Source organism: Solanum dulcamara, chromosome 9, assembly GCF_947179165.1.
Source record: "Solanum dulcamara chromosome 9, daSolDulc1.2, whole genome shotgun sequence".
NCBI lineage: Eukaryota > Viridiplantae > Streptophyta > Magnoliopsida > Solanales > Solanaceae > Solanum > Solanum dulcamara.
In genome coordinates, this window is record NC_077245.1 from 18,970,943 (window position 1) to 18,998,127 (window position 27,185).

Sequence of the window (27,185 nt, forward strand, 5' to 3'; positions counted from 1 at the left end):
TACTCAATGTTGTGGCCCCGTGTTATGTTGTTCACACTCAAAATGTTCAACCTGGTGCGAAGTGATGCGAAATATCACACATTGGTTTAGGGAAATGAACTGGGTGTAATATAGGACAATCCTGACCTTGTGAGCTATTTATCAATTGACTCAGGTCAAAAGTCTATTTTCGGAACAAAAGTGATTAACATGTATAAAAATGTGATTTGAAATATTAATCGATGAAAGATCATTTATATTTTGGGTAACATGTATAAAAAGGAGACACCTGACAAATGTACCCCATTGTCCCTGCCCTTTTCAAAGAAACAAAAGAAAGGAATTACAAAATACAGAACTGTTTTAGTAGAACCCAACTGTCTGTGTTTGAACAATCTCAACCCCACATCCACTCACTGCTTCTTTAAAGACGAGATATAAAATTTGCATCATCTACGGTGTGGAAAAACAAGTTCAGTTTAGGAAATCATCCATACAGCTTGGTAGTTATACGACCAGTGACAATTCAAGCATCACTGCCTGTTGACCCCACTTGTTAGATGATTATTCTTGCATGTTACGCATGAAAACATTAGTACTATAAAGAAGTCTCCCGAATATTAGTATCTGGTTAATGGAAAAACTGCTACCTTTGAATAAGATCTTTGAGACCCACATGACTTCCCCTAAAAGAGTCCATGTGTAATATACATGGTACTCTGACTGAGCTCGCTGCAGTATTATCATCTGAAAAACACAAAACAAGTTCTTAGGGAAAACAGTAAGACAAATGCAGAAGTCAAGTGATATATAATGAACTTGCCTGTAAAGTTAGCCACTTCACCAGGATGGCATATGACAATCAGACTCCAGTGATAACTGTCATTATAGAAAATAAGTTACTTACAACTACTGAAAAAAGATCACCTCTACAGAAAACAGAAGTTTAAGTATCTTACTTGTAATTTACCGGAATGAATACAAAGTCCTTATCAAATAAGTTCACTTTCCTTGTCCACTTACGGACACGCAAAAAAGCAGCATGGCCATCAAATGCACTGTTTGGATCTTTATCCATATCAGCCAACTTTCGAAAGAAGAAACAGTTGAAGAAATGGTATCGTGGTCTTTTTTCTGGTGGAATTCCGTTCTTTAAATACCTGGAAGTATTTGAGTTCCAATTCATACTAAATGAGAATGGCAGCATAAGGAAAACCAAGATAAATCAGAATACAAGAGAGACAATATAGAAATCAACAGTCTTCACATACTATTCACAAAGAAGTTCCAATTGTGAAGAAAAAGAAAAGAAAATGCAAGAAGCATGCACTAAGCATGGTGACAAGTTTCAGAATATATGTTTCTCCATTTTGGGCCACAAAATATATGATGGTGTGACAATAAGTAATAGTAACAAAGAACTTACATTATGTAGAAATCAATAATTGTATCATTGACAAATGTATCTGGTGCCAGAAGATCGAAGTCCCTCTTACTAATGCAAATAGCATCAGGATCCCCTTTAGGATAAATAACTTCTTCAAGCGGCTCACCGTAACTGCAAATTTTAAATTTCTTCAGCATCAGAAACTTAAAAAAAGAAATCTTTGTTTGTTTTATATGACAAGTCACCCCTAACACTTAAAAAACAGAAAGACCAAATTTACAAGCCAAAAAGTCCCTTCTGTTTGCACCAAGAAGTCATTTGTTCTCAATCCACTTTCCTACTGAGGCCAGCTAAAACATTACACTGAAAAGGATTAAAATGGCATGACATCCTGAATCTTACCACAGACAACCACCAGAGCTTAAAAATAGCTAAGCTTGCAAACTGGGAGAAAATGTCAAGGAGCAGAGCCAAAAAATATATTCCTTCATCCTTACAAATAAACACAGTGCGAAGACATAGGTTTAAATATTCTATAATTATGCAAATTTAACTTAATAAATATCATGCGCATCAATTAGGGATATTTAATTACTATCATTATGTATTATTTCCAAAATTAAAGCATATGTATACACTATTTAAACCCCAACAGATTGTGGAAATGATCAATCTCAACATTCCCAAAATCTTCTCTTCTTTCTCCACATCTCTATTTTTTTCCACGTGGCTTCAGAGCCTTTTAAATCCCTTCTCTATATTCTTTATCACAAAAAAGTCCCTCTCCATATCATTTTCTTCTATTCACCAAAAATAAAGAACTCTGATGAACACACTAGAACCAAACCTTCAACTCATCTCTAGTCAAAGATCTTTGAATCACACCACCCATATAAACACATAATCCAACCCCACCAACCCCATCACCAGTATCAAAATGTGTGAAAAATGGGTCTTTTGTTAAAACTGAGGAATCCCAAGGCCAAACTAGCACAAGGTTCAAACCTCGATAAATAATTGGTCCACCACTTTACGTTTCTTCACTAAATACCAAGCCTTTGTCTGCGGTAGAGTCCAAACTCATGACATGCGCCTAACTCACATATCATGTGTAATGCTCTTACCACTAAACCAAACCTTGGAGGATGTCCACATGCCTCTTATATGTCCGAACCATGTACCAGCATGTGTCATCTTCGTCAAATGACCTACTATTGACAAGGATACAACTCTATTGAGGTAGAACTCACAGTCCAGTTCACCATCTTTATATAAACCTAAATAGTTTCCCGTGGAAGAATGGTTTTAAAGTTCAAAACTCTTCTTCTTTAAATTCTGGTCAAATCCAGCTCGGGAACGGTTCGAAGTTTTGTTCTCCCTCTTCCTTCTGACCCTTCAAAGTCTAGATATGTTCCTCATCCCTCTCTTGCAATTCCTCCCTTGTAACGGTATGTCTATCTTAGCTTTCGTTAAGTTCTACTTTGACAATTATTATCTTACTTGTAGAAACTAGTACCATAGACAATTATTATCTTACTTCTAAAACGTCAGTTTAATTTTTTTAAAAAGGTGAGACTAAAAAAGGAAAGGAAAAAAAATGGCGAGACAAGAAAAGGAAGAAAAACAAAGTGCAGCGACTAAAGTGAAAGAAGTGGTAGACCAGCCCCATCCCTTTGGGAGAGGAGTCCGGCCAAGCTCATCCCACTACAGTCTACAGTGCAGTGAATCTGAGCCTTGAACCTTGGGCCAGTTTGTGGGGCTAAGTGGTAATGCCCACTTGCCATGTTTAGTTCATTTCCACTCCAAAAACAGTGTCAAACCAAGTTTCCTCGTCAAATTAATTTTGTTACCAGGTCCCTTGAGCTTGTAACCCACAAAATCAAGTATCCTCATCAAGTAAGATTGTTGTCAATCTGATTTTCAGCAATGTGGTTACTTTCTTGGGTGATTCTTTCTTTTATGAAGTTAGTAGTATAACATTTTGAAGATCATCACATTTGTTGCATTAACTTTTTAAAATGCAAAACAGCATTGATATAAACAATGAACCCCAAACTGTTAAACTCTGCCTAAGAAAAGACACCCACACACATAAGAAACAAGAAATTCTGAATAGAACAGCAAAGCAGCTCTCAAATCTCCACCTACAGAAGCTAAAAAACTGTTTCAATGATCAGGGAGAATATCTTTTAGGCAGCATAGATTTTGAACATGCCAATCCCCATTGCCAACTGCTACAGGACTAAGTTACCAAGTCAAAGATAGAGCTCAATGAATAGACACCAAATGGAGAAAACAAAACATGGAGGTGCCAAAGACATGGATCACCTATTGCATAAGGAATATGGCAAAAGCCAGTCATTGGACAGACATTTGAACATTACGTTTCATCTACCTAAAGTTTCAGGAGAAAAGAAACCTTCACCACAAGATTAATTTACTAAGAGCCTGTTTGGCCAAGCGGTTTGGAGGCCAAAAGCACTTTTTTTTTTTGGGGGGGGGGGGGGGGGGGGGGGGGGAATTTGAGGAGTTTAGCCAATAAGTAAAGATGTTGATAAATAGAAGCAGAAGCTACACGTGCCGGTGTAGTACTATGGTTGCCACACACGAATGTCGGCTCCCTCATATGGGATTATGATTGCTAGCCAGGATTTGACGAGACTGTACAGCAATACAGGCTGACCCACCAAGCTATATCGAGTGGATGGTAGCCTCCATGGTGCACATATGAGGTGTCAGTGTGTAGGAGTTAGAACTCCTAGGAACTCCCACTTAAAGATAATATGTGTGTTCAAACAAAAAGAAAATTGATTATTTAAAGCTTTATGATTATTGATATCATTTTTCATTATGAAACATGAAACTGTGGAAAGCTGCTCAATTCCCATGAATGCCACTTGGGTTATCAGAAAGATTATTGAGTCCAGGAGGCAGATCCTGAATGCAACTAACTCCAACGTGACTTGAGTAATAGACTGCAGACTATGGTGATGAAGTAAAGTTACGTGTTTAAAAAAAAAAGACTGGTGGTGAAGACGTTTATTTTTCTTTTGATGTTCCAGCAGTCTTATTACTCTATTCGTACTTAAACGAATGACTATTTTATTTTATTAAATCAACATTTTTCTTTGACTTACAAGTTTTTCAAAAACTTTTTAATATCTTCAGCTATGAAATATTTGATTTACAAAAACATTTTACAAGATTTTCAAATGTATAATTAAAGAAGTTTGAAACTGATGTTTAAACATATGTTTTAAAATGTGAGCTGAACCTCTAAATATGTAGTCTCTTAGGACAGATGGAGGCATTTATTAGCATATCTCATAAGTTTCGTTAACTTATATTTAAAGATTTTATTCTTCCTCTTTACACAATGCAATTTCCTTTGCTTCATTCTACATTTTATATAGTTAAACTTTCAAGCTTTACAATATAGTGATTTAATTTGTGGGATGCTTTTTAAATTTTACTAGAGAAATAAAACTAGAAATGAAGATATCCGGGGCAAGGTGGGAGTGGCCTCCATGGTGGATAAGACGAGGAAAGACAAGTTGAGATGGTTCAGACATGTGAAGAAGAGACGCGCAGATACCCCATTGAGAAGATATTAGAGGTTGGCTATGGGGAGTGTCAGGATAGGTAGAGGAAGCCCAAGAAGTATTAGGGAGAAGAGAATAGACAGGACATATCCCATCTTTAGCTTACCGAAGACATGACCTTAGATATAAGGCATGGAGGCCGCGGATTAGGGTAGAAAATTAATAAATATTTGTGTGTTGTCTCGCCTTCATACGGGTTAGACTTGGTGGTAGTTTGGTACAGTAAACATGTTTCTCCCTCTTTACCGGTCGTAGTAGCATTGTTCTTGTATTTCCTTGTCCTTTGATTCATGTTACTATATATTGTTTCTTGTGTTCGGCCTTCGGTTATTGTGTTATTTGGTTGTTGTTACTATTTTTTTCTCTGAATGTTATGTAATCCTTTCCTATGATTTATTGTTCTCTTTGATTAGAGCATCTCCAACCTTACCCTCTTTCACCCTCCAAATATAGAGTTCTCTATTTTTTGAAACAACCAACTCCAACCCAATTATCTATTTACTCTCTAAAAAAGGAATCTTCTTATATTATTATTTCTATTTTATTTTTATTTTCTTATTTCATAATATAAACCCTTTCTTTCTTTTTTCCAAATTATCACCATATATAATTTTCATGCAATATTAAATTTTATTCTTTTCAAATTTTTTATTTAATGTAAAATTATATTTTATTTTAAATTTCTAAATAACATAAATTGCAAACAAATATTATAAATATACATATTAATGGACAATTCAAATAAAAGTGAAATCATTAATGAAATACAATTACATAAATACTCAACTTTCAAGATTATTACGCTATCCCATAAATGCTCTATTTGAAATATTTGACGAAAATTAAAAAAAATATTAGAAATATTATTAATTTGGGATGAAAGTAGTATATATTAAATAATACATTTTTTAAAATGTAATATTACATTAAAAAAGAATTACGAATATTAGAGATTTAATTAATGGCCTTATGTGATTTACAATATGTTAATTACAAATGTTGTATAATAGAAATATAATATAATAATCAAAAAGTGAAATAAAGACTGAATAATAGTTCTCCCAAAATTTGGAGATCTACATTTCAGCTCTCTATGATTGGAGAGAAGAGGATGAAATAGAGTGGTTAGAAAGGGCATTCTCAAGTTTATTCTCCAAATATAGAGAATAGAGAGCAAAACGGAGAGGGGTTGGAGATGATAAGTAGTCCTCTTTCCTACTGGCTTTGATATGCGTTACTTGAACCGATAGTCTTTCAAGAGCAAACTCTCTACCTCCACGAGCTAGGCGTAACGTATACACACACTGTAGTCTCCCGGGACCCTTTTGTGGGATTACAATGATTATATTGTTGTTGTTGAAATAGTTTTTAAATTGATATTTGGTTGCTGTTTTTTAGTGTATTTACCAAATATATCCCTCATTAATTCACTAATTTCTAATTATTAAACAACATGTTTGGTTACTACGTATAACAATTCCTTTAAGAGATTTCAATCATACATTTAGACGATAAAAATAAAATTACAGTTACTTCATATTCTTGTTACAATTAGCAAGTTGTATTTATATATATTTCAAATTTTATACCCTATATATAATTCATTTCTTGTCCAAAAAAAAAAGAAGTTTATATTTTACGCTTAGCAGTCTTGTCACTCTTTTCTTACTTGGAAGCATGACAATATATTTTATTAAATCAATATTTCTCGTTGACATCAAGTTTTTCGACCACTTTTTAATACTTTTAGCAATAAAATATTTGATTTACAATACATTTTACATGATTTATAAATGTATAATTTAAAAAGTTCGAAATAGATGCTTAAACATATGTTGTAATATGCGATCTTAACCACTTAATATAGTCCCTTGGGACTTATGGAGGCATTTATTAGCATATCTCATAAGATTCATTAACTAGGCATTTATTAGCATATCTCATAAGATTCATTAACTTCCATTTACAGACTTTATTCTTGCTCTTACACAATGCAATTTCCTTTGTTTTATTTTGCGTTTTATATAGTTAACTTTGAAAAAGTTTTACTACATAGTGTTTAATTTGTGGAATGATTTTTTAATTTATTTTTCTTGATGTTTCTTAGTGTATTTAAATCATCATGTTAATATTATACCAATACTTAATATTTCACTTTATTTATAGGTTGTCTATAGTATTTTGTCATGACTTTCTTCATTTCAATTATTTCTTTCTCTCTATTGCTTTGGACTGTTTTTTTCTTGAGCTGAGGGCTCAAGGGTCTATCAGAAATAGCATCTCTACCTCTAAGGTAGTGGGGTAAGGTCTGTGTACACTCTACCATTCTGAGATCCCACTTTGTGAGATTACATCGGGCATATTATTGTTGTTGTATTTATCTATGTATTTTATTGATTGAAAAATTTAAGATATACTTTTTAATTAAAATTAAAATAAAAGTAAAAACCTAATTAAATTCTTTCATAATAGATATATAAAATAATTTCTCTATAAAATAATCTTAATAGTAAACATGCATGGATACTTGTCTTTTTTTGTAATTTGACACTCAAAAGCACTTTTTAGGAAAAAAATAAGCAAAACACAATGTACTTATCAAAAGCACTTTTCAAATGAATTAGCCAAATACAAATTGTTTTTCCAAATTACTTTATAGAAAAGCTATTTTAAAAAAGTGCTTCTCAAAACAAAACAGTTTTTAGTCGCTTGGCCAATGAGACTCTAAGTCAAAGATGGAATGAGAATAGAAAACACACATAAAATGGAAATAATATATTGTGTGCCAACGTCATGGCTCTGCATACTGCACTAGAAGTGATATCACTAAAATCTCATAAAACATTGGATATAAAAGACACCTATTACCACACATAAGAAACGAGAGGCCCTTGCTGTAGCAGAATCTAAATCTCCACCTGCAGATAGTCTAACAAACAGCTTCACTAACCTTGGAAAATATTTCTTAGGTCGCTGATTTGATGTTTCCTCATATGAATTCTCCCTGCATTCTTCATTCTCATTGCTACAAGATCAGGTGATCAAAGATAAGAGAAGAATAACACAGCTACAACACAATATATAAAAGAAGAGCTTAAGTCCAAGGTCCATACATGGAATAAGAACAGAAAAAAGTGTCACTGAATCAATCAAGTTCAGATAATAGATCAGAGACAGCCTAAGTTCTTGGCCACTAATTGCAAACAGTAGCTTAATGAAACTTTAAAAAACCTTACTGTTCATGCATTTGGAAGGCGCACTTTCATCATGTCTGATAATAAGCAATTGTAAGCATTATTGGGACTCTTTAAAATATCAAAATATTACTTCACTATAATTAAAAGGTAGGCACCAGCCTGCTGAGAAATGCCTTAAAGTGGTATGAGAAACCAGGCATTTCAGTCTAGAAGAAACTCTAGACCATAGTAAGCAGCCATGTTTTGGAGCTTATTCATACATCTCTAGCAGTAAAAAAATATTATCAGGTATATCTCTAGCAGTAATTTTCCCTCCAAGGCTCTAACTATAGAAGAATGAGAAAATGTTTCTCCAAGGAAAATTAGCCCCACTATAAATTAGAGCTGATAACAATTCAAAATCCACTTTAACAGAAAAGAACACCCTTCCTCATATGAATTCTACAACCAAAAGCACTAGCACAAGTGAGAAATGGTGATTGAAAGCACTCACTGGTAGTTCCATACTGCCTTGTAGACATCCAATGATTGAATTGCTTCACATTTCTCAGACAAGTCAAAATCATTAACAGCAAACTCCACCTCCTCAATACCTTTGACATTAAGAACTTCAGCATTCATTAACAGAAGCAAGACGTATTTATCAGAGGAGAGAGCAACATAGGGATTTCAAGGAAACAAGCAGCAAACACCAAAAACACCACTTGGACAAGCTGCATCTTTTATTTGTGATCAGGGATGTCGCATCTAAAGATTATAGCTGACATAAAATACAAGTCGAAAAAAAAACGAAGCAATATATACAAATTTAGCATGTAGCGTGCTTTAAGGAGTCGTTAACAAATTATAGTAGAATTATAAACTAACGGATTAGTTAGTGGATATACTTTTTTGGCAGATATTAAGTTTATTGAATTAAAAAATGAAATATATAGAGTATAATATAAAACATGTATTTAGTTTTGTAATATAAAAACTTGAATTAATTTTTATTTCCAATTTAAACCTTAAGAGTTCTTAAAGGACTTTGGAAGAAAAGCTTTGATGGATAACTCTTTTGTCTTTTGATTGTTTTATCCCAGGATTGTTATCCAATTTTCAATGTGGTATAAGAAAAAAACAAAATTGTGGCATAACTAATCCCAGGATTGCTTATACAAGAAACAATAGTCCGACCAAATACAGGATTAAATCATGACTGCATTCATATGGTTCCAAAGTAAGCGTTTGCTACTTCTTTAATTCTTTATTCAACCTTACCTTTGGGGACATTCCTAGGGAATTCAAAGCTTTCAATCTTACAGTTTCCCTCCCAATTTCCACATCTTTCACTGCACTTCAACACACCAACCTAAACAGCTCTAAAAATCCTAAACATTTGACCCTCCAACTTCAATGATTTCCATCAATATTAAAGGCTATTAATTTTCTCTCAGTTTCAGCTCTAATTCAGCCATAAACAAATGTAGCCTCAGTCAAGATCTGCTGTTCTCCTGCTGCTGAACTTAGGTCAGAAAACCTGGTTGAACTTCATCACAATATTGCTAACATTTCAGTGAAATATCGGTCCTGAACTCTTAACCAGATCAGATTTGTGAAACAGTTCAACATTAATTGTTAGTTGTTCAAGGCATATACAAACAACTTTCAGAGTAAAAGCGTAAACAGCAAAATAAATGCTAGACTCAAATGTTTCCATATGTTTTTTTTTTATTTTTATAAGATATAGTTGTCATATGTTATGATACCGGATACTTATACTATAATATTCTGCTTGATAACTTATAAGAAAACGACATCCAGCTTGAAATATCCATCTACTGTGAACCCATCAGTGTACTGCAATTTTGCAATGCACTGTATCACGATCACATGATTCATGTGGTTCCAAATTTAATTAGAGGTCACAATGGAGATATTAATGTTAGTCGTGAATATGGATAACAAATTAATTTTAATAACTTTACTATATTTCTATTGTTCTTTGTAAGATTATTGTTTTTTAATGAAGTCCTAGTATTATCATTTTATATTATAAAAGCATGAGGTCAAATGAGAAAAACGTAATTTATTAAAAGTTAATGAAGATTACAAATGACGTCAAGATATCCTCGAAAAGTGACATCAGAAATTTTGAAGCATATAAGAGTCTGACAAGAATTCACTTTGGATGTCATTGAACTCTATCTTTCTCCCCTGCACTATTTCGATGCCAAGAAAACTACTTTGCCCCCCAAAATTGAACTAGTTTTAAGTTCAAATACTCTAGTATTTCACCAAAACCGAATTCACCTCCGAACTACAAGTTTAGCATGCTCCAACCGAACTTTACCTTCTGCAGTAACCACAAATCCACAAAATTCATCAAAAGGAACATACGGTTCTCCCATAATTAAACAACTCAGTCGTTTCTAGATCCTCTTGTTTAATGTCGTTTTCAAGACGGCGAAGATGCCCAAAGCATGGAGATGGAGCACGATGATTCCGCTGTACAAGAACAAGGGTGACATTCAAAATTGCAACAACTATAGGGGTATCAAACAGCTAAGCCACACTCTGAAAGTATGGGAGAGGGTGGTGGAGATGAGGGTAAGGAGGATTGTGACTATTTCTGAGAATCCATTCGATTTATATCGTGACGCTCAACTACAAAAGCCATTCATCTCGTAAGGAAACTAGTGGAGCAGTATAGGGAGAGGAAATAAGACGTACATATGGTATTGCATAGATCTAGAAAAAGGCTTATGACAGAGTCCTCAGGGAGGTTCTATGGAGGTGTTTGGAGGCTAAAGGTGTACCTGTGACGTACAATAGGTTGATTGAAAACATGTACTATGGAGCCAAAACCCAAGTAAGGATAGTGGGAAGAGACTCACGGCACTAGCCTGTGTTAATGGGGTTGCACCAAGGATCAACCCTTAGCCTATTTTTATTTGCTTTGGTGATGGATATACTGACACGACAAGTTCTAGGTGAGGTGTCATGGGGGGAAGCCCGGTGCACTCAGCTCCCGCTAGGCATAGGGTCTAGGAAAGGGCCCGACCACAAGGGTCTATTGTAAGTAGTCTTACCTTGCATTTCTGCCAGAGGCTGTTTCCAAGGTTTGAATCCGTGACCTCCTGGTCACATGACAACAATTTTACCAGTTACTCCAAGGCAAGGTAAGGTGCCATGGTGTATGTTATTTGTGAATGACGTAGTTTTGATTGATGAGACTCGCGACAAAGTTAATGCTAAGTTGGACATTTAGAGATAGACCCTAGAGTTTAAAGAGTTCAGGTTGAGAAGGATCAAGACTGAATACTTGGAGTGCAAGTTCGGTGATGTGATGCATGAAGCTGACGTGGAAGTGAGGCTTGATACACAAGTTATCCAAAAGAGGGGTAGTTTTAAGTATCTTGGAAATATTATCCAAGGAAATAGAGATATTGACAAGGATGTCAATCAACGTATTGGTGTAGGGTGGATGAAATAGAGGTTTGCATTTTTTCCGAGGCTTGTGTGATAAGAAGCTGTCACCTAAACTTAAAGCAAGTTCTCCAGGGCGGTGGTTAGACCAACAATGTTGTATGGAGTAGAGTATTGGTCAGACAAAAACTCTCACATTCAAAAGCTGGATGTGGCGGAGATAGGAATGTTGTCATGGATGGGTGGGTATACTAGAAGAAATAGGATTAAAAATGAGGATATCCGAGACAAGATGAGAGTGACTGATGAAAGACAAGATGCGAGAAGCGAGGTTGATATGGTACAGAATTGTGAAGAGGAGATGCACGGATGCCACAATGTAAAGGTGTGAGAGGTTGGCTATAGATGGATTCAGGAGATGTAGAGGTAGACCGAAAAAGAATTAAGGAAAGGTGATTAGACAAGACACAACGTAGTTGCAGTTTATCGAGGACATGACCTTAGATAGAAACGTATGAAGGGAACGAATTAAGATAGAAGGTAAGTAGGTAAAAGGGCATTTATACTAGTAAGTAGTAGTGTATTGTCTTGTTGCCTAGACTATCAGGCATAGTACTACTCTTGTAGTTTCTTGTTCTTCGATTTATGTTACTATTTTGTTGTTTCGTGTAGTTTGATAATAGGATTATTGTTGTAGTACTGTTTCACTACTCTACGTTGTTTTTGTTATTTTCTGTTGTCTCTTGTACTTCCATTACGTCTTCTTCTAAATTGTTTTTGTCTTGAGTCGAGGGTCTATCGGAAACAACCTCTATACCTCACCTCTGAGGTAGAGGTAAGGTCTACGTACACTCTATTCTCCAAACCCCACTCTGTGGGACTATACTGGATATGTTGTTGTATCATTGAGAATGCAGAAAAGGTGCAAGTTCAAGAAACCAAAACGCTTTATAAAAAAAAATATGACTAGACTGAAGCATTGCATACATACAATGGTAAATTCAAGCAACCAAACCACTTTCTAAGAAACAAAATGACGAGACTGGAGCATTACATAGACAACAAAGGCAACACAAACGTGAATATACAACGGAGAGAGGGAAGTCCCTATCCACAGATCCTCCCCAAGATAAGGACATGTATCATCAAAAGGAAGGAAAGGAGTAAATTTGTCTGACAACGTAGCATGATAAAGTCTACATTATTGAAAAGCAAAAGGAAACATGATTTCTTCTACAATCTGTTACCTATAATTTGTATGTCATCTATACAGAATGGTTTGGTTCTTTGCTAAAAACGTCATTTACTTGCATTTTAAAATTTTGATAATAATCCTCCATCTGCTATTATATATGGTTTGAATTTGATTGAGCATGGAGTTTAAGAAAGAAAGTAAGATTATTGGCACATACCAAAAGTACTGTTAGAATGTGTGGTCTTAAACATGCTATGATATTTCTATGCCTATTAAAGCACGTTATTAAGGGTAAAATGACGTTTAAAGTTAAAAGTTTCTAAATATAAGAATTTACAAAGTGACAATTTCTGGAATAGACCATAAAGGAAAAGAAGCATGATTCACAAAGTAGCTACTCCAAGCCCATAATGTGTACTCACATCGATAACTGAAACCTAAATCAAAGGACAGAAGAACAGACACAAGAAGAGAAAACAACTTGTCAAAATTTTAATTCTTTTGTATTTGCCAAGACAGAGAGTTTCTACAAACAGTGAAACATTATTTAAACTCCTTAATAGTTTGCATAGCTTTGTTCTTATTCTCTTTTCCTTTAAAAAGGAGCTTAGTTAACAAACTTCTGCATGTTCAACAAGAGTGCTCACTTTCATAGCACGTTATCATGCTATCAACGAAAAAAAATCTAATGGTTCCCCGGAGAATTGATAACATTTTAGCAAGAAACGTAGAAGCAGGCAAGCAGCACAGAGTAAAACCTTGACAATGAAAAGCTATAGCAAGTCAAAGTCTTAGATCATAGGATGGTTCACTAAGCCAAAAGTCTTAGATCATAGGATAGTTTGCATAGCTTTGTTCTTATTCTCTTTTCCTTTAAAAAGGAGCTTAGTTAACAAACTTCTGCATGTTCAACAAGAGTGCTCACTTTCATAGCACGTTATCATGCTATCAACGAAAAAAAATCTAATGGTTCCCCGGAGAATTGATAACATTTTAGCAAGAAACGTAGAAGCAGGCAAGCAGCACAGAGTAAAACCTTGACAATGAAAAGCTATAGCAAGTCAAAGTCTTAGATCATAGGATGGTTCACTAAGCCAAAAGGTTAAAAGGGTGGTCCTTTATTTTTTAGAAAAAATTGCTTTTGCAGGTTATAAGCATCTCATGGTCCTAAGACCTCCAAAAGTGAAGAAGTTCACCTACAAGAAACTCGAAACAAGAAACACATTTCCAATTCATTTTCAAAGTTTACTTGTTTCTTATGGTTAATTTCATTACTCAAAAAATATAGTTAAAGGGTGAAGGGTGAAGGGTGAAGGGTGAAGAGTGAACTGGATTCAAAAATCATAAAAAATACCCCATTACTGATTCCCACTTAGGCATAATAATAAAAAACTTCAAAATAAGAAGAGCATAAAATTACAGACATAACTGGAGTTCAACTGAAAAATGAATACATCCAGAGAAAGAGCATGAGCAGCAGTACAGCGTACCAGAAGTCTCATGAGCATCTTCACCTTGTGTTGTTGATCTTTTATTTACATGGATCTTAAACACAGCTACGTCAAACTGAAAACAAAACAATGACACTTTTCAGCCCCACGACATCTGCGCAAGCATCACATAACACTCGCTCGAAAATGTGTAATGATAAAACTCACCCTCCCTGACAAACGTGGTTGAATTTGGATTATGTCTTCAACTTCAAAGCGAATGCAAAAAGCTCCTGAATTCTCATTCCTTGTTGAACCTTTGACCTCAACACAGTTACTGGAAAAGGTTACTGTAGTATCTGTCACTACGTAGGATGTTCCTCGATAATTGAGATAATCGGGACAGAAAACGATTGGGCTGTTTTCAAACTGCAAAACAGAAAAAATATTGGTAAATAAAGGTTAAAATGGAAGATACTAAACTGCACAAGTTATCAAATAATTTTAATTCCAAATGAGCTCCACTACCGTTGGCCAACAAATAATTTTTAGAGACTTCAGGCCAAAGAATAGCAGAAATCCTTGAATGTGGAAGCCCTACTGTATGAATTTTTCAAATAGATATATATTCAGCCTGCAGATGCCAAAACCTTCCAATAGGACAGATTCAACAGAATATCTTTTCAACTGCAGTGTGACTAGCTTTTACTGTTCATCTTTTACTTCTTCGTGTAGTGCTATTGCTCATAACGGTATCATTTTTCTTTTTCAAAGTTAAAATGATAAAAGAGATAACATAGAACAATAGCTGTTGTGGGAAGTACAGCATGGGAGATAAAGTGTATGGGAATGGCGTTGTTAATATTTCCACAAGTACAGAAGTCGCTCACGACTTTTTGCAACTTCACATGGTTTCATATCATTATCACTTTCGACATTTATATTTTACACATTGAAAACATGACATCAATGTAAATACAGTTTGTTTCGAAATGTCATAATGATAAAATAGAGCATACAAAAAGGAGTCAGCACTTTAATCCAATAACTGTAGATCCTTAAATCATTCACTCACTAAGGGGTCGTTTGGTAGGATGCATTAGAAAAAATAATGCATGCATTAGCTCTGTGTATTACTAATACCTTGTTTGGTACACTTTTTCAACTTATGTATAACTAACACTCTTTTGGTATAATGTTATGTACAACTAATACTTGGAAAACCATGGTATTAGCAATGCAAAGGGTTTTAATGCATGCATTAGCATGGGTAAATGACACAATTACTCCTCAAAACCTTTTCCGCATCCTTTCCACTATATTTGTAGAGGATATCTTAGTAAACAAATATTTTTTTTAGAAACACGCAATGCATTTATTTTTAGTACACCAAACCAAAAAATACATAAGAAATTATCTCAACACAACTAATGCAAGTATAATTAATATTGTCATTACTTATGTCAGCATTAGTCATACACTCTATTCAACATTATTCTTATGCATCCTACCAAACGACCCCTACTTGAGCAGGATTAGTGAGTGTGCATTGACCCAGTGTAATCCCACAAGTGGGGTCTAAAGAGGGTAGAGTGTACGCAACCTACCCCTACCTCCGTACCTCATGGAGGTAAAAAGCTGTTTCCTCGAAAGATCCTCGGCCAAATAATGCATATCAAAGCAGTATAAAAAGGAGCAGACAAAAGTAAAGAAAACATAGCAAATAATAGAGAAAACATTATATAGCCTACAGGAAAAAGGAACAGCAATGGATTAGTGAGTGTTCAATGCTATAAATTATTTACACAAAATATGAAGAAGGCTTTCATAAATTGAGTAGCTGTCATTACCATTCCCCAGTGGTCAAAGTGGTGATTTGATAATGGTCCATCTAAGATTTCTGAAATAAATACAAGCAGCTAAGTAAGCAGACCATACAATATTGAATTGGTGTGATATTGGTGTAAAAGAATGATGCAGGCAATAAGAACATACCATGATTTTCTGGAGTAGCAGATGAGTATGATGCAGATGCCGATTCCTCACTTGTGCTTTCATCATCATCAGAAACCGCACCAACTGATTCATCCTGCGCATATTCAACCATTGAAATGACAGTTTTAAAAGTCTTTCAAAATCAAAAAGGTACTAAGAAAAACATGGATTGTAAATATACGTTGGAAGGAGATCCAGAGAAAATCTCTTGAAAAGCTGTCCCGCTATATGAACTGCCTTCCAAGAAACTTCCACCTATGCAATTGTTAGGCTCTCTATGGGGATATCGTCTTTTGTTTGTTGAAGCAATTTTTGGCATGCTACCCAACCTCAGCATTCTCTCATCACTGCAACCTTCTGCATCCAGACTTGAGAGAGCACGGTTACCATTGAAATCACTGTCAGCTGCTTCAATGTCTTCAGATGGTTCATCACCAGTCCCCTTCGAGTTAATATTGGTTCCTAGCGCACCTTAATTGAATATTAACAAACAAAATTCATATAAAAATGTCAAACCAAAATTAATTCACAAATACAAAGGACTGATCTTCCATTTCTTTTTCTTTTTTAGGCAGAACCAACCAGTAAGAGATCACTTATTTGATACACCAAGGAACCTGCTTAATTTATCACAAATTAGGTCTGCAGACCAACAGAACCTCAAGTTTTCCACAATGGGGTGTGCTATTTAGGCTATACAGACAATCAGTGTTAACGGGATAATCTAACTACTAATTAATTGCCTAATGACCGATAACACATAAACAAATAGAGGTAGCACTAATGGATAAATGGATAACCAATGCAACGAATATGTTGAAAAACTACCAAATACACCCATCAATTCATTTGACCAAAGTACCAATGAAGGCTAATGAGTAACAAAACCCTGGAACAACAACTACATAAAATTCAAACTTTATCCTAACATACTTTGTAATTCACTTCTCGCAAAGAGGAAAACCCATATTTTCCACTTCTTTGTCAGCTTAGGTAAGAGAAACACACCAGTCAGTCCTTAAACAACCGACTTTGGTCATCAATCTAATTCTCCCAAATTTGATAAAATGTCATGCAGTTAATACTTATTAGACTTGCATCTACCCCTTCTTGTAAATGAGAAGTGTGCAATAACACCCAAAAGCATAAACAAGCTCAACTTAGTGTCTACTCTTTTTTTGGAAAAAGTAATAAATTTCAACAGTAGAAAAGGAGGTCAATAACACACCCATAAACAAGAAGTATATCAAATGTAGACAACCTTACAAAAAGATATGGTTTTTTACGAATAAATCCGATCTTCTATACATATAAGAACCTTGTGCACCAAAAAGAAATAAGGGATGAGCAACTATTCTTCAAGTGTGCAAAATCCTTCTCTACTTCATCAAAAGCTGTCCACACAAGTGATAAAGGAGCAACATCTCATGTTCTGCATATTTCACCCATCTTCAAAAAGGCCAGCTAAACATTGTTTCTTTCACACTACTTGGCATCACCAACTGAAGCCCAGACCATTTCAATATTTTCCATCACAAACAAGATGTTATCCGTCCATGTAAAAGAAGATGATTCACATTTCTACTGTGTTTTTACACAGGAAACACCAACTGACACAAGTAATCTTCCTCTATCTCAAATTCTCCACTATAGGTGTGAAGGTTTAGTTTGGTCATTTTTTTAAAAATAAAAATAAAACCAAAACCAATTAGTCGGATTCTTAACTATTCAAACCATATCAAAACAAGCATAATATAAATTTATCGATTTAGTTTTTGTATGTTTTGTTGACTTCCAATTTTGTTCGGTTTAAATTTTACCAACTTAAAAATCTAACCAACATAATATGGAGTTATTTTTTTAAGTGAATAATTATTTAGAGTGGGGAAGGTAGTGGTTGTTATCTTTTAAAAAAAGCAAACATTTAGCTAAAAAAGGAGTTGTACGAAATACTCTATCCAAGCTAATCCAAAACCCCATTTCTTAAATTAGAAAAAAAACAATGGTGCCTGAGCCAAATAGCGCGTACCTCGACTGATTCCATGTGGTATCTGCTATTTTCCACCAACACTGGTATTGGGTAACTTTGTCCACCAAGGTTTGGACAGGTGTGTGTTTTTGCCTCTGCTAGTATTTGAACATGAGACCTCATGTTCTCAACCCACTTCATTAACCACTAGGTCACACCCTTGAATGTTTCGATCTCTATAGTTCTACGTGTTATGGCTAAAGTTGAACGATTTTTTCTTTAGAGGAATGGACAAAGTTTGGACTGGGTGTTCTTGGCTTAAGACCTAAAGGTCATTAGTCTATCAACAGTGAAACTAATATGAAAAAATAAAATTATGATGAAAGTATTTAAAATTGTTCATACAAAACTAATACTCTCTCTGTTCCCAGATAAGTGGTGTTCACACCCCTTAAGAAAACTACTCACTCCAAGAAAATAAGAAGTGTTTTACTATCTTACCCTTAATTAAATGTCAAAAGAAAGAAGTGGTTCTTTAATGGTGTAAAACTCCATGTATTAAAAACATTTGGAAGAAAAAAAATATTTTTTTTGATTATGTAAAACACCACTTAATTTGAAACAAAATTAAAAGGTAAAAACACCACTTATTTTGGAACGGAGGGAGTATGTTATACATAAATAATTATTAAGTTGGTATATATAAGTTATCAGTTGATTCGTCTTGTTTTTTATAATAAAATAAAATGTTACAATTTTTTTAAAATTTAAACAAATCAAAAACAGTATCAATTTATTTAATAAATTTGGTTTGGTTATTGATTTGGATCTATTTTGCAATTAACTATGAAGACCTCTATTGTCCTCCATCAAGATCACCCCAACACACCTTTCTTGGACCCTGAGTATCCATACCGAAAGATATAGAAAAGTTGAATCCTCCCTAATGAAAATATATGATAGGTCTAAACAGAAAAAACATCATTATCCCCAGCCCCATCTCCCTATGCCATGGCTATCATGTATAGTTCTTTGTTTGTGAATCAATTTGACCAAACTTTGAAATTCAAAAACCTTCCAAACTTACAAGTCACTCCTAAACCTAAAATACCAATGCATCCCCCCCTTCCCCATTAGACTCCATATATGTCAAAACTGGCATCTCTACATGAACCCACACATTTAGAAACCTTATTCTCACACCGCCTATATCTCCAAAAACTTACCATACTCGCATCACCCACCCTTCAAAGACCCCATATTTCTTCTCAATCACCCCTTTCAAAAAGCATTCTCCTCTACCTCAAATCTCCATAACCACTTTCCCATTGATGCCTAGTAAAAAATTTGTTACAGCTTTGACCCTAAGTCCACCCCAATACTTCAGTGTGGTGATGGTCTCCTAATTTACCAAGTGGAACTTCCTCTCCCCACTTGAATCATCCAATAAAAAATCCCTTTGAAATACAAAAAAGGAAGTTTAAAAACCTACTAGAAGTTGTCGAAAAAGCTAGTCGCCAAAATCTTGTCGAAAAATGTGCTGTCACAGCAATGATCAGCTGATGCAGAAAAGAACAATGCTGCAAAAATGATCACCAAGGAAAAGATGCGATGTAGCCGAAACGATCACAAAATAAGGTGCAATGATGTTGGAGCAATCACTAGAAAAGTTTGGTACCAACAACATGTTACTGGAGAGATATGGATGCCACCATTAGTCACTGAAAATTGGTGCATGCCACCAGAAGGGGCACCATAAAAAGAGATGAACGCCGCCAAAATGGTCACAATGGGAAGCAAGAACTGCTACAACGTTCATGAGAAAGGAGTTGCTTGTTCAATCACCGCAGAGAGGAATAACTATGGAACAGTGAGAAGAAGAAAAAACTGGGTGCATAGGCAGATTAAGGTTGTCCACTTGTAAGTATAAACTACATACGTCTCTATCAAGAGTGTAGAGTGTAAAGGCTTTGAATCCTCTTGAGAAAAATAAATAAGGAATAGAAAAATCGATAACTTAATGATACTAAATAGATGTTTAAGATACAACTAACATCTTAAATTTGACCAATCAGGGGCTGATTTTACTCTAATGCTTAATGCCAAACTCTAACATTCTATTAAACCAACTCCTTATCTAAAGAAAATATACCAGTGTGTGATTCACATTTCAATAGAAAATTTAAAGAACCTTTAATGCTATTGGAACCCAAATTATTGAGCATTGGAATGAAAATATTGATTAATGGAATGCAATAGATCTAAATAAAGGGAAATGGATATTGGAAAATCCATAATACATTACCCCAACTAGATTATGATCTTAAGGTAGTTGTTGTTAAACACTATAATTTCAACAACAAAAAAGAAAAGGAAAAAAGAACAATTCACAAATTAATAGTTACTACACACCCACGAGCCAAAAAGTACAAAATACAACAAGACTTAAGAGTTTACAATTTAAGCTTTAAGAAAAGAGCTAAAACATTCCAAAAATTGCCGTAGCACAACGCAAAACCCAAAATTTTATTTGAGAAAACAGAAAAATTACCATTTTGAGCGATTGTAAAGTTGCTGCAAAACCTATTAGCCTCGATTTCGGAAGGCTGCTGCTCCTCTGCTTTGAACTCAAAAACATCCATAGCTGTTTCTGTGGAACTGTTCATTACAAAAACACTATACAAACAGATGAAATTTAACGAGGATCAAAAGCAACCATGTCTAGGGTTTGGAGAAATGGAGCATTGATCACACAAGGGTTTCCAAAATCGAGAGAAGGAGAATTTGGGGATAATGAGGGTAAAGGGCTTTTGAATAAAAAAGAAAAAAGAGGGGTTTGATTGATCCGAGCTGTGCGACTTTTGGTGAGGGCTTTATATCACTCCGACAACGGAACAGCAGCTAATACAAGTAAATGATGTTTTGACCCTTCCTTTGGAAAGAAATGGCCAAACATTGAATTTGGCCACGAGAATTATTTACTTATTTTTCAAAAAAAAATAATATATTTTATTTAAAAACCACATATTAATTGTTAGCAACTTGTATTATTTGTATTCATTTTCTCTAATTTTATTTGTATTTTTCCGCTCTACTGTATCAATTATCACTAGCTTGTGCCATTTATATTCATCTGCTCTAATTTGTATTCATTCCCTCTACTGGATATATTATATATATTTGCTTAATCTAATTGTATGAATGCGATGTATTTGTTCACTCAACCTAATTATATCAATACTTGTAATCTTATTGAATTTGCACCTAAAATACATTATATTTGTGCTTTGTATGAGTTATATTAGCACATATATAGCTCACTTCAATACATTCCAAAACGATCACACATACAGCTAGATTGAGCGAATAGATATATTGTTATCGTTAAACTCATGAATACAAGTGTGGTTTGGAGAGTGTACCATTGCTCTGGATAAAAACAAATCACGAAATAATTATAGTCACTCAACCTAATTATAAAAAGATCGTGTATAAAGATTTGAATATGCATATAATCGCATTGAATACGCAATGTATATTCAATTTTGAACAGAATGCAACATTCATAAAAGGAATCATCTAGCAAATACAAAATATTCATCTATATACCATATAAAATTTAATTAAAAAACAACACAAAAGTAGACATTAGTGATATAACAAATACAGAATAACAATATTAATAACGAGGCAATGATAGATAATTATTTTCTGGCCAAATTCAGTTCAAATTCTGATAGCCAAGAAAATGGAGCAAAAAATTACTAGATTTACGAAATTTGGCTAATTTTATCAACTATCAAGTCCAATATCAAAATATCTTTCAAGAGCATTGAGGTCTTCGATTTAATGCAGCCCAAACAAAATACTTATGCTTCTCACATATTTTTACACCCATATGCTAATTTTATTTTATAGATCTACATTATTTTACCCAAATTTATTATTTTTATTACTCACCTAAATTATAATATGTTCTCGAGCCTATCAATAGTTTAACTATATTTTGTAATGGTATGATGATTCAATAGCTAAAACTTGAATCGGATAAGGTGAGGATGGGTAGCGAGATTGAATGTACGTGCGTATCGGGTATTTGATAGAAAACTCAAAATGTAACTATGTTTGGTAAAGATGAGATGGAGGGCAACGTGGTGGAGGAGCAGAGAAACAATGTTTCATAATGGAAGAGGAAGGAAGAGGGTTTCAGGGAGGAGAAGGTAGGGATGGGTGGGGGGATTGAATGTGTGTGTATCGAGTATTTGATAGAAAACATAAAATGTAATTATGTTTGGTAATTTTTTTAAAACTATCTCTATATTTGATAAATATAGTGTAAAAATTTGACTAACTGGGCAACTAACCCTAATTAAATTAAAAGGTTGAATAGATTATGAATTGTGAATCGATCAATTAAATTAAGAATTGGGTTAAATTAGTCATGAGCTATACATTCATAAAGTGAATCGGATAATTAAATTGAGAATTAAGCGATGATTTTGAAAAAATTATTAATGATAGATAACTTTTATCATATAATATAACAGGGGATGAATGTGACCATCATTTTAAACTAGAGGGTATATTTTATCCTATTTTTATTTTTTGTGATAAATTTCACCCTACTTTTATTTTTTAAAATATAAAAGAAAGTGAAAATAAAATTATTTCACTCACTTGGTTTGATACGAAAGAGGAAATCAATTCCAAGAATCTCGACCCTGAATACTTCAAAGTTGATTTGTAAGCTTACTTTCAAATTTTACTGGCATATGAATCGATAGCTATATAGAAAGTGCAACAAGTATAGCATATTACATAAATTATTGTGTACACAATAAATATCGCAAGCAGCTCCAATAAAGTAGTATCTAGGGTTGACTTTCTTTTACCACTAGAATTGAATTTAATGTACTTACTTAATCAAATTATGTAAATAATAAGAATAAACAACATAAGATGAATTAACATAAATATTAATTATCCATAGATACAACATATTTTATGTTATGCAAATAACATGAGTCAAAATCAAATGCATATGCTAAAGACTCCACTTTTTTCATAACTAGTGTCCCCTTATACTATCGCTTGTGCATCGTCTAGAGTACTCGAGTAATATAATAAATTTAGAGGGGCATAATCATATTCATACACCATGAATTGTTATACTCAAATTATGGATCACACTAAACCCTTTGACCCTAACTCATATGAGGTGGGAATATGATCATAGACACCTAAATTGTTGACTACATAGGCTCATCATCTCAACCATTGGCACATAAGTCATAAGTCACACCAACTTATCATTCGAACATATGTGTAGAGTATGAACCACATATCCAAACAATTGTACAGATGTGCAATGCATATCTAAATAGTTTAAATCATGTGATCTGACATACATGTAATCTCACAATGTTACACTAGCATGTAGATGATGTGTTACTTTACTACGATCTACTATTTTAAAGAATCAGGATCTTTAAGTAACTATCAAGAAGGTAAAAAGTGTGAAATTGTAATGACTCCTTCGGTCATTATGGGTAAATCAATGTGGAAAAAATTGAGTGAAAAACTTTCACAATAGTAAGTTAAACTTTTCAAGTTAGGTTAGGTTCAGACGATTTTTGACCGAGGCGAAGTTTAGGGAAATCCGGGAAAGGAATTGGGATAATGTCTAATTTTAGGTTAATTTTTCCATTAGCTAAGACGATAATGAGTCTGTATAACTTTTTGGAAGTGAATTCGGGTGAGTAGAACTCTCGATAACGAACTTTGCATGAAGAGGTTGGTTTAGAACATCAAGCTTCGAAGGTGTATTGTAAAATGGATACTTTTTGAGAGATTTTTGATTTTTTTTTCCATGCAAACCGCTATAGTGATTGACACATCGATATAATGGCCATGGAAATTTTTGTAATAGCGGACAGTTCAGCTATGACGGCGGCTCTATTGTGAGATCGGACCGCTATATGCAAGGTTAGTCGCAGTTAATGCATAAAATTCCCCATAGTTATCTATTATTCTACAATTGTGTTTTGGGAAAAAATAAGGGCAACTTAGGGCAAAAATTACCAGTTCTCATTGAAAGCATCCGTAAAGGCAAGCAAATCACTCCCCTATTTTGACACTTTGATTTCTAGGCCTTAGAGGTAGTATTGTAGTCCTAAAAGAGGGTTTGGGTTCATCCTAAGGTGGGAAAAATCCGAGTTAATGGGGATATTTGGGTGTAAGATCTAGGGTTATTTTTAAGAATGGTTATTCTTGTTTTATCTATCACAATTCACTAGTGTAACCATGAAATTGATAGTTCTAGGTGAATTAATGATAATAAAGCCCTGACTTAAGTGGAAAGATCATGAGCTTGGCCTAGGGTCTAGGATTAAGTTACAATCGAAAAATATTTAGGCCATTTGTGATTGATTTTTGTATTTTGTATTTTGTATTTTTTTTAGACCAAGAACAAGATAGGATTCATAACAAGCGGAAGGCTCAGGTTCAATAGAGTTTCCAAAATTTGATTCGAGATAGATGATGGTTGTTTGTTTTCCAAGTTATGCATGTTAATTGATTCTATAGTATTACTTGTACAATGATGTTAGAGAAAACATAAATGATGGATGTGAAATGATATCATGTTGTCAATCTCATGCAATGATTGTTCAATTCGTTGTGCCTTTATAATTGTGGTTGTTTTATTGTATGTGTAATTGTGTGTGATGTATGTGATTGTTGATTGGCTTGGATACCACGCCTAGTATAGATTATAAGTTGACTCAGGTACCACGCTTAGTACATGTTATTCATTGATTGGTTAGGATACCATGCATGGTCCATGTTTGGTGATGTTTGCATGTTTGGATTCCTTGAGTGAATCGAATTTGTGTGTGATCATGTTGGACATGTTTCATGTATTTTTTAAGTCTGGATTGGTGACTTAGAGTCTCATTATGTTGTTGACTTATTGTGGCATGTGATCATGTCATGGCCCGAATCCGAGTGTGATGGCACTTATCCTTTTTCACTAGATAAGTTAGCTTAAAACCCAACACATGGAGAAAATAAAGTGGAAACAGTTTAAATAGATAGATAAATAAACAAAATCGGAAGTCTTAGTCAACTAAAATACCTCTAAAGAACTGGTTGTCACATGTACAAGCCTCAAAATATAATAGAAATGAAAATAAATACAAGTCTCAATATCTTTGTCACTCCAATAGAACAAAGTATCATAAAAGGGACAAGAAAGATAGTCGGCATTGAATAGCTACCTCGCAAGTTTCCTCTAAAAGCCTCGAATGGAGGAAAAGAAAGACTGAATCACTGTTCGGACTTGAAACCTACACAAGTGTAGAAAGCAAAGAGTGAGTACCAAACAACACAGTACTCAGTAATCCAAATAGTAAATCCAAATAAATCTAGTAGATACTAAAACTCCTTTCCTCCCAACTGAACCTCTTCAACTACAACCTGCACAGAAATTAGCCTAATCTATTCTACACAATTCATATAGCACATAGATCAACAATAGCTCAATAATATCACTAAATAAGTCATATAAGTTCCAAATAGATCAAATCACAGAAAATATAGGGGTGTATGTACAACTTCACAACGACGGATAAGATGCAATGCAATACAATGTGATGGCAGGTAGGGTGATGCATATTTGTCCTAATGATACACATCCTCTGTATAAAAGATCGAAACCCATGGGGGCCACACAAGGACCATGTATCCGCCACGGATGTGTGACCTAATTCCTTCACTCTCATAGATAGTCCTGCCATGGACGTGTGGTCCGATCCCTATTTTCCTCTTAATATGAATCTGCCGGAACTATTTTCCATTGGCATAAATATCAATTTGACGAACCATTTCCCATCGGCATAAGTATTAATCAAGTCTCATCACAATATTTCAGGACTAATACAAATAAGTATGTTTACACAAATAATGAGAGAATGATAGTGTTCACAGTGACAAAGCAATCCATATCAATGTAATTCACGTCACACTATCAATTATATATCAATATCCACAAGTGCATTATTTACATCATTATCAGTTATCAAGTCTATATTTCATTACCCCTTTTATCATATTTAAGATCCATCATTGAGCATGTATGTCCAAGTCAATTCTCATAATCAAACACGAGCAAATAACACATTCATCAATTTCATAATCACAGTTAGGCTATCATAGCATTCCATCAAGTTCAAGTCAACGAGTTCACATTTTCGATCAACATCATAGCACACATAGTCCTTTTATTACCATGATCTTTAGTTAGGCACAATTCATATGATTATCATCCCAAACCTCATTTTCATTTCATCCTAACACATATACGAAGCAAGTTCAAGTAATCTACAAGATTTACGGAATTTTAAAAGTTCACTTGCATTAATCAATATTCGGTCAATCAAGTATTTGAGCATTTTCCTTGCGAATCAAATCAAAAACACCAGAATCTATCCAAATAGTGGTTCATAATCAAACTATGAAGCTAACAACACCAAAATCATGAAATTCGGGTGAAGGGTCAAAATGGCTCAAAATCCAATTTCAAAAATGGAGTTTAAATCCAAAATTTTTTGGATGAAAATGATCCTCAAAGTATTAGGAATTCATTAGAGAAAACCATTTCAAAAATGGTGTTCAAAATAATCCACAATCACCCTTTTAAGAAATTTGAAGTTCTTGAAGAAATCCTCAAAATTTGGAGTCCAAAATTCTTAATTCAAAGTTAAAATCATGATATAATGGATGGGTAATGTAGATTTTAGGTAAAGAACACTTACCCAATGAAAAATACTCGAGAAATCACTTCACAAATTGCCCACACAAGTTCCCAAAGTCTGAAAATGGAGAAATGGCCTAAAACCTTGGCCAAAACCTCTCAGGTGGCGCTTAAGCGACACTGGGTCACTTTCGCGAACTCCGCTTAAGTGGATCTCTTTGCTAAAGCTATGGGTACCTCGCTAAAGAGGAGGTCGCTTACGTGATGTTAT

General features: G+C 34.3%; 1 protein-coding gene across 3 annotated transcripts in view; it reads right to left on the minus strand.

Annotated features, from left to right (window-relative positions):
- Nucleotides 1–21,104, minus strand: part of LOC129904728 (probable ubiquitin-like-specific protease 2B) — a 28,055-nt gene extending 6,951 nt beyond the window's left edge. Inside the window, exons 1-12 of one of the 3 annotated variants that reach the window (XM_055980314.1) lie at nucleotides 20,714–21,104; nucleotides 16,375–16,655; nucleotides 16,194–16,287; nucleotides 16,049–16,098; nucleotides 14,427–14,627; nucleotides 14,259–14,334; nucleotides 8,659–8,773; nucleotides 7,919–7,993; nucleotides 1,406–1,537; nucleotides 939–1,139; nucleotides 803–858; nucleotides 630–726 (exon numbers count right to left, since the gene is read on the minus strand). In XM_055980314.1, the coding sequence (XP_055836289.1) occupies nucleotides 630–726; nucleotides 803–858; nucleotides 939–1,139; nucleotides 1,406–1,537; nucleotides 7,919–7,993; nucleotides 8,659–8,773; nucleotides 14,259–14,334; nucleotides 14,427–14,627; nucleotides 16,049–16,098; nucleotides 16,194–16,287; nucleotides 16,375–16,655; nucleotides 20,714–20,828 (1,493 nt within the window). In that variant the 5' untranslated portion in view covers nucleotides 20,829–21,104. Of the gene's footprint in view, nucleotides 1–629; nucleotides 727–802; nucleotides 859–938; nucleotides 1,140–1,405; nucleotides 1,538–7,918; nucleotides 7,994–8,658; nucleotides 8,774–14,258; nucleotides 14,335–14,426; nucleotides 14,628–16,048; nucleotides 16,099–16,193; nucleotides 16,288–16,374; nucleotides 16,665–20,713 lie in introns of all 3 variants that reach the window. The other 2 variants (XM_055980315.1, XM_055980313.1) reach the window with 2 other exon arrangements.
- Nucleotides 21,105–27,185: the final 6,081 nt, after the last annotated feature.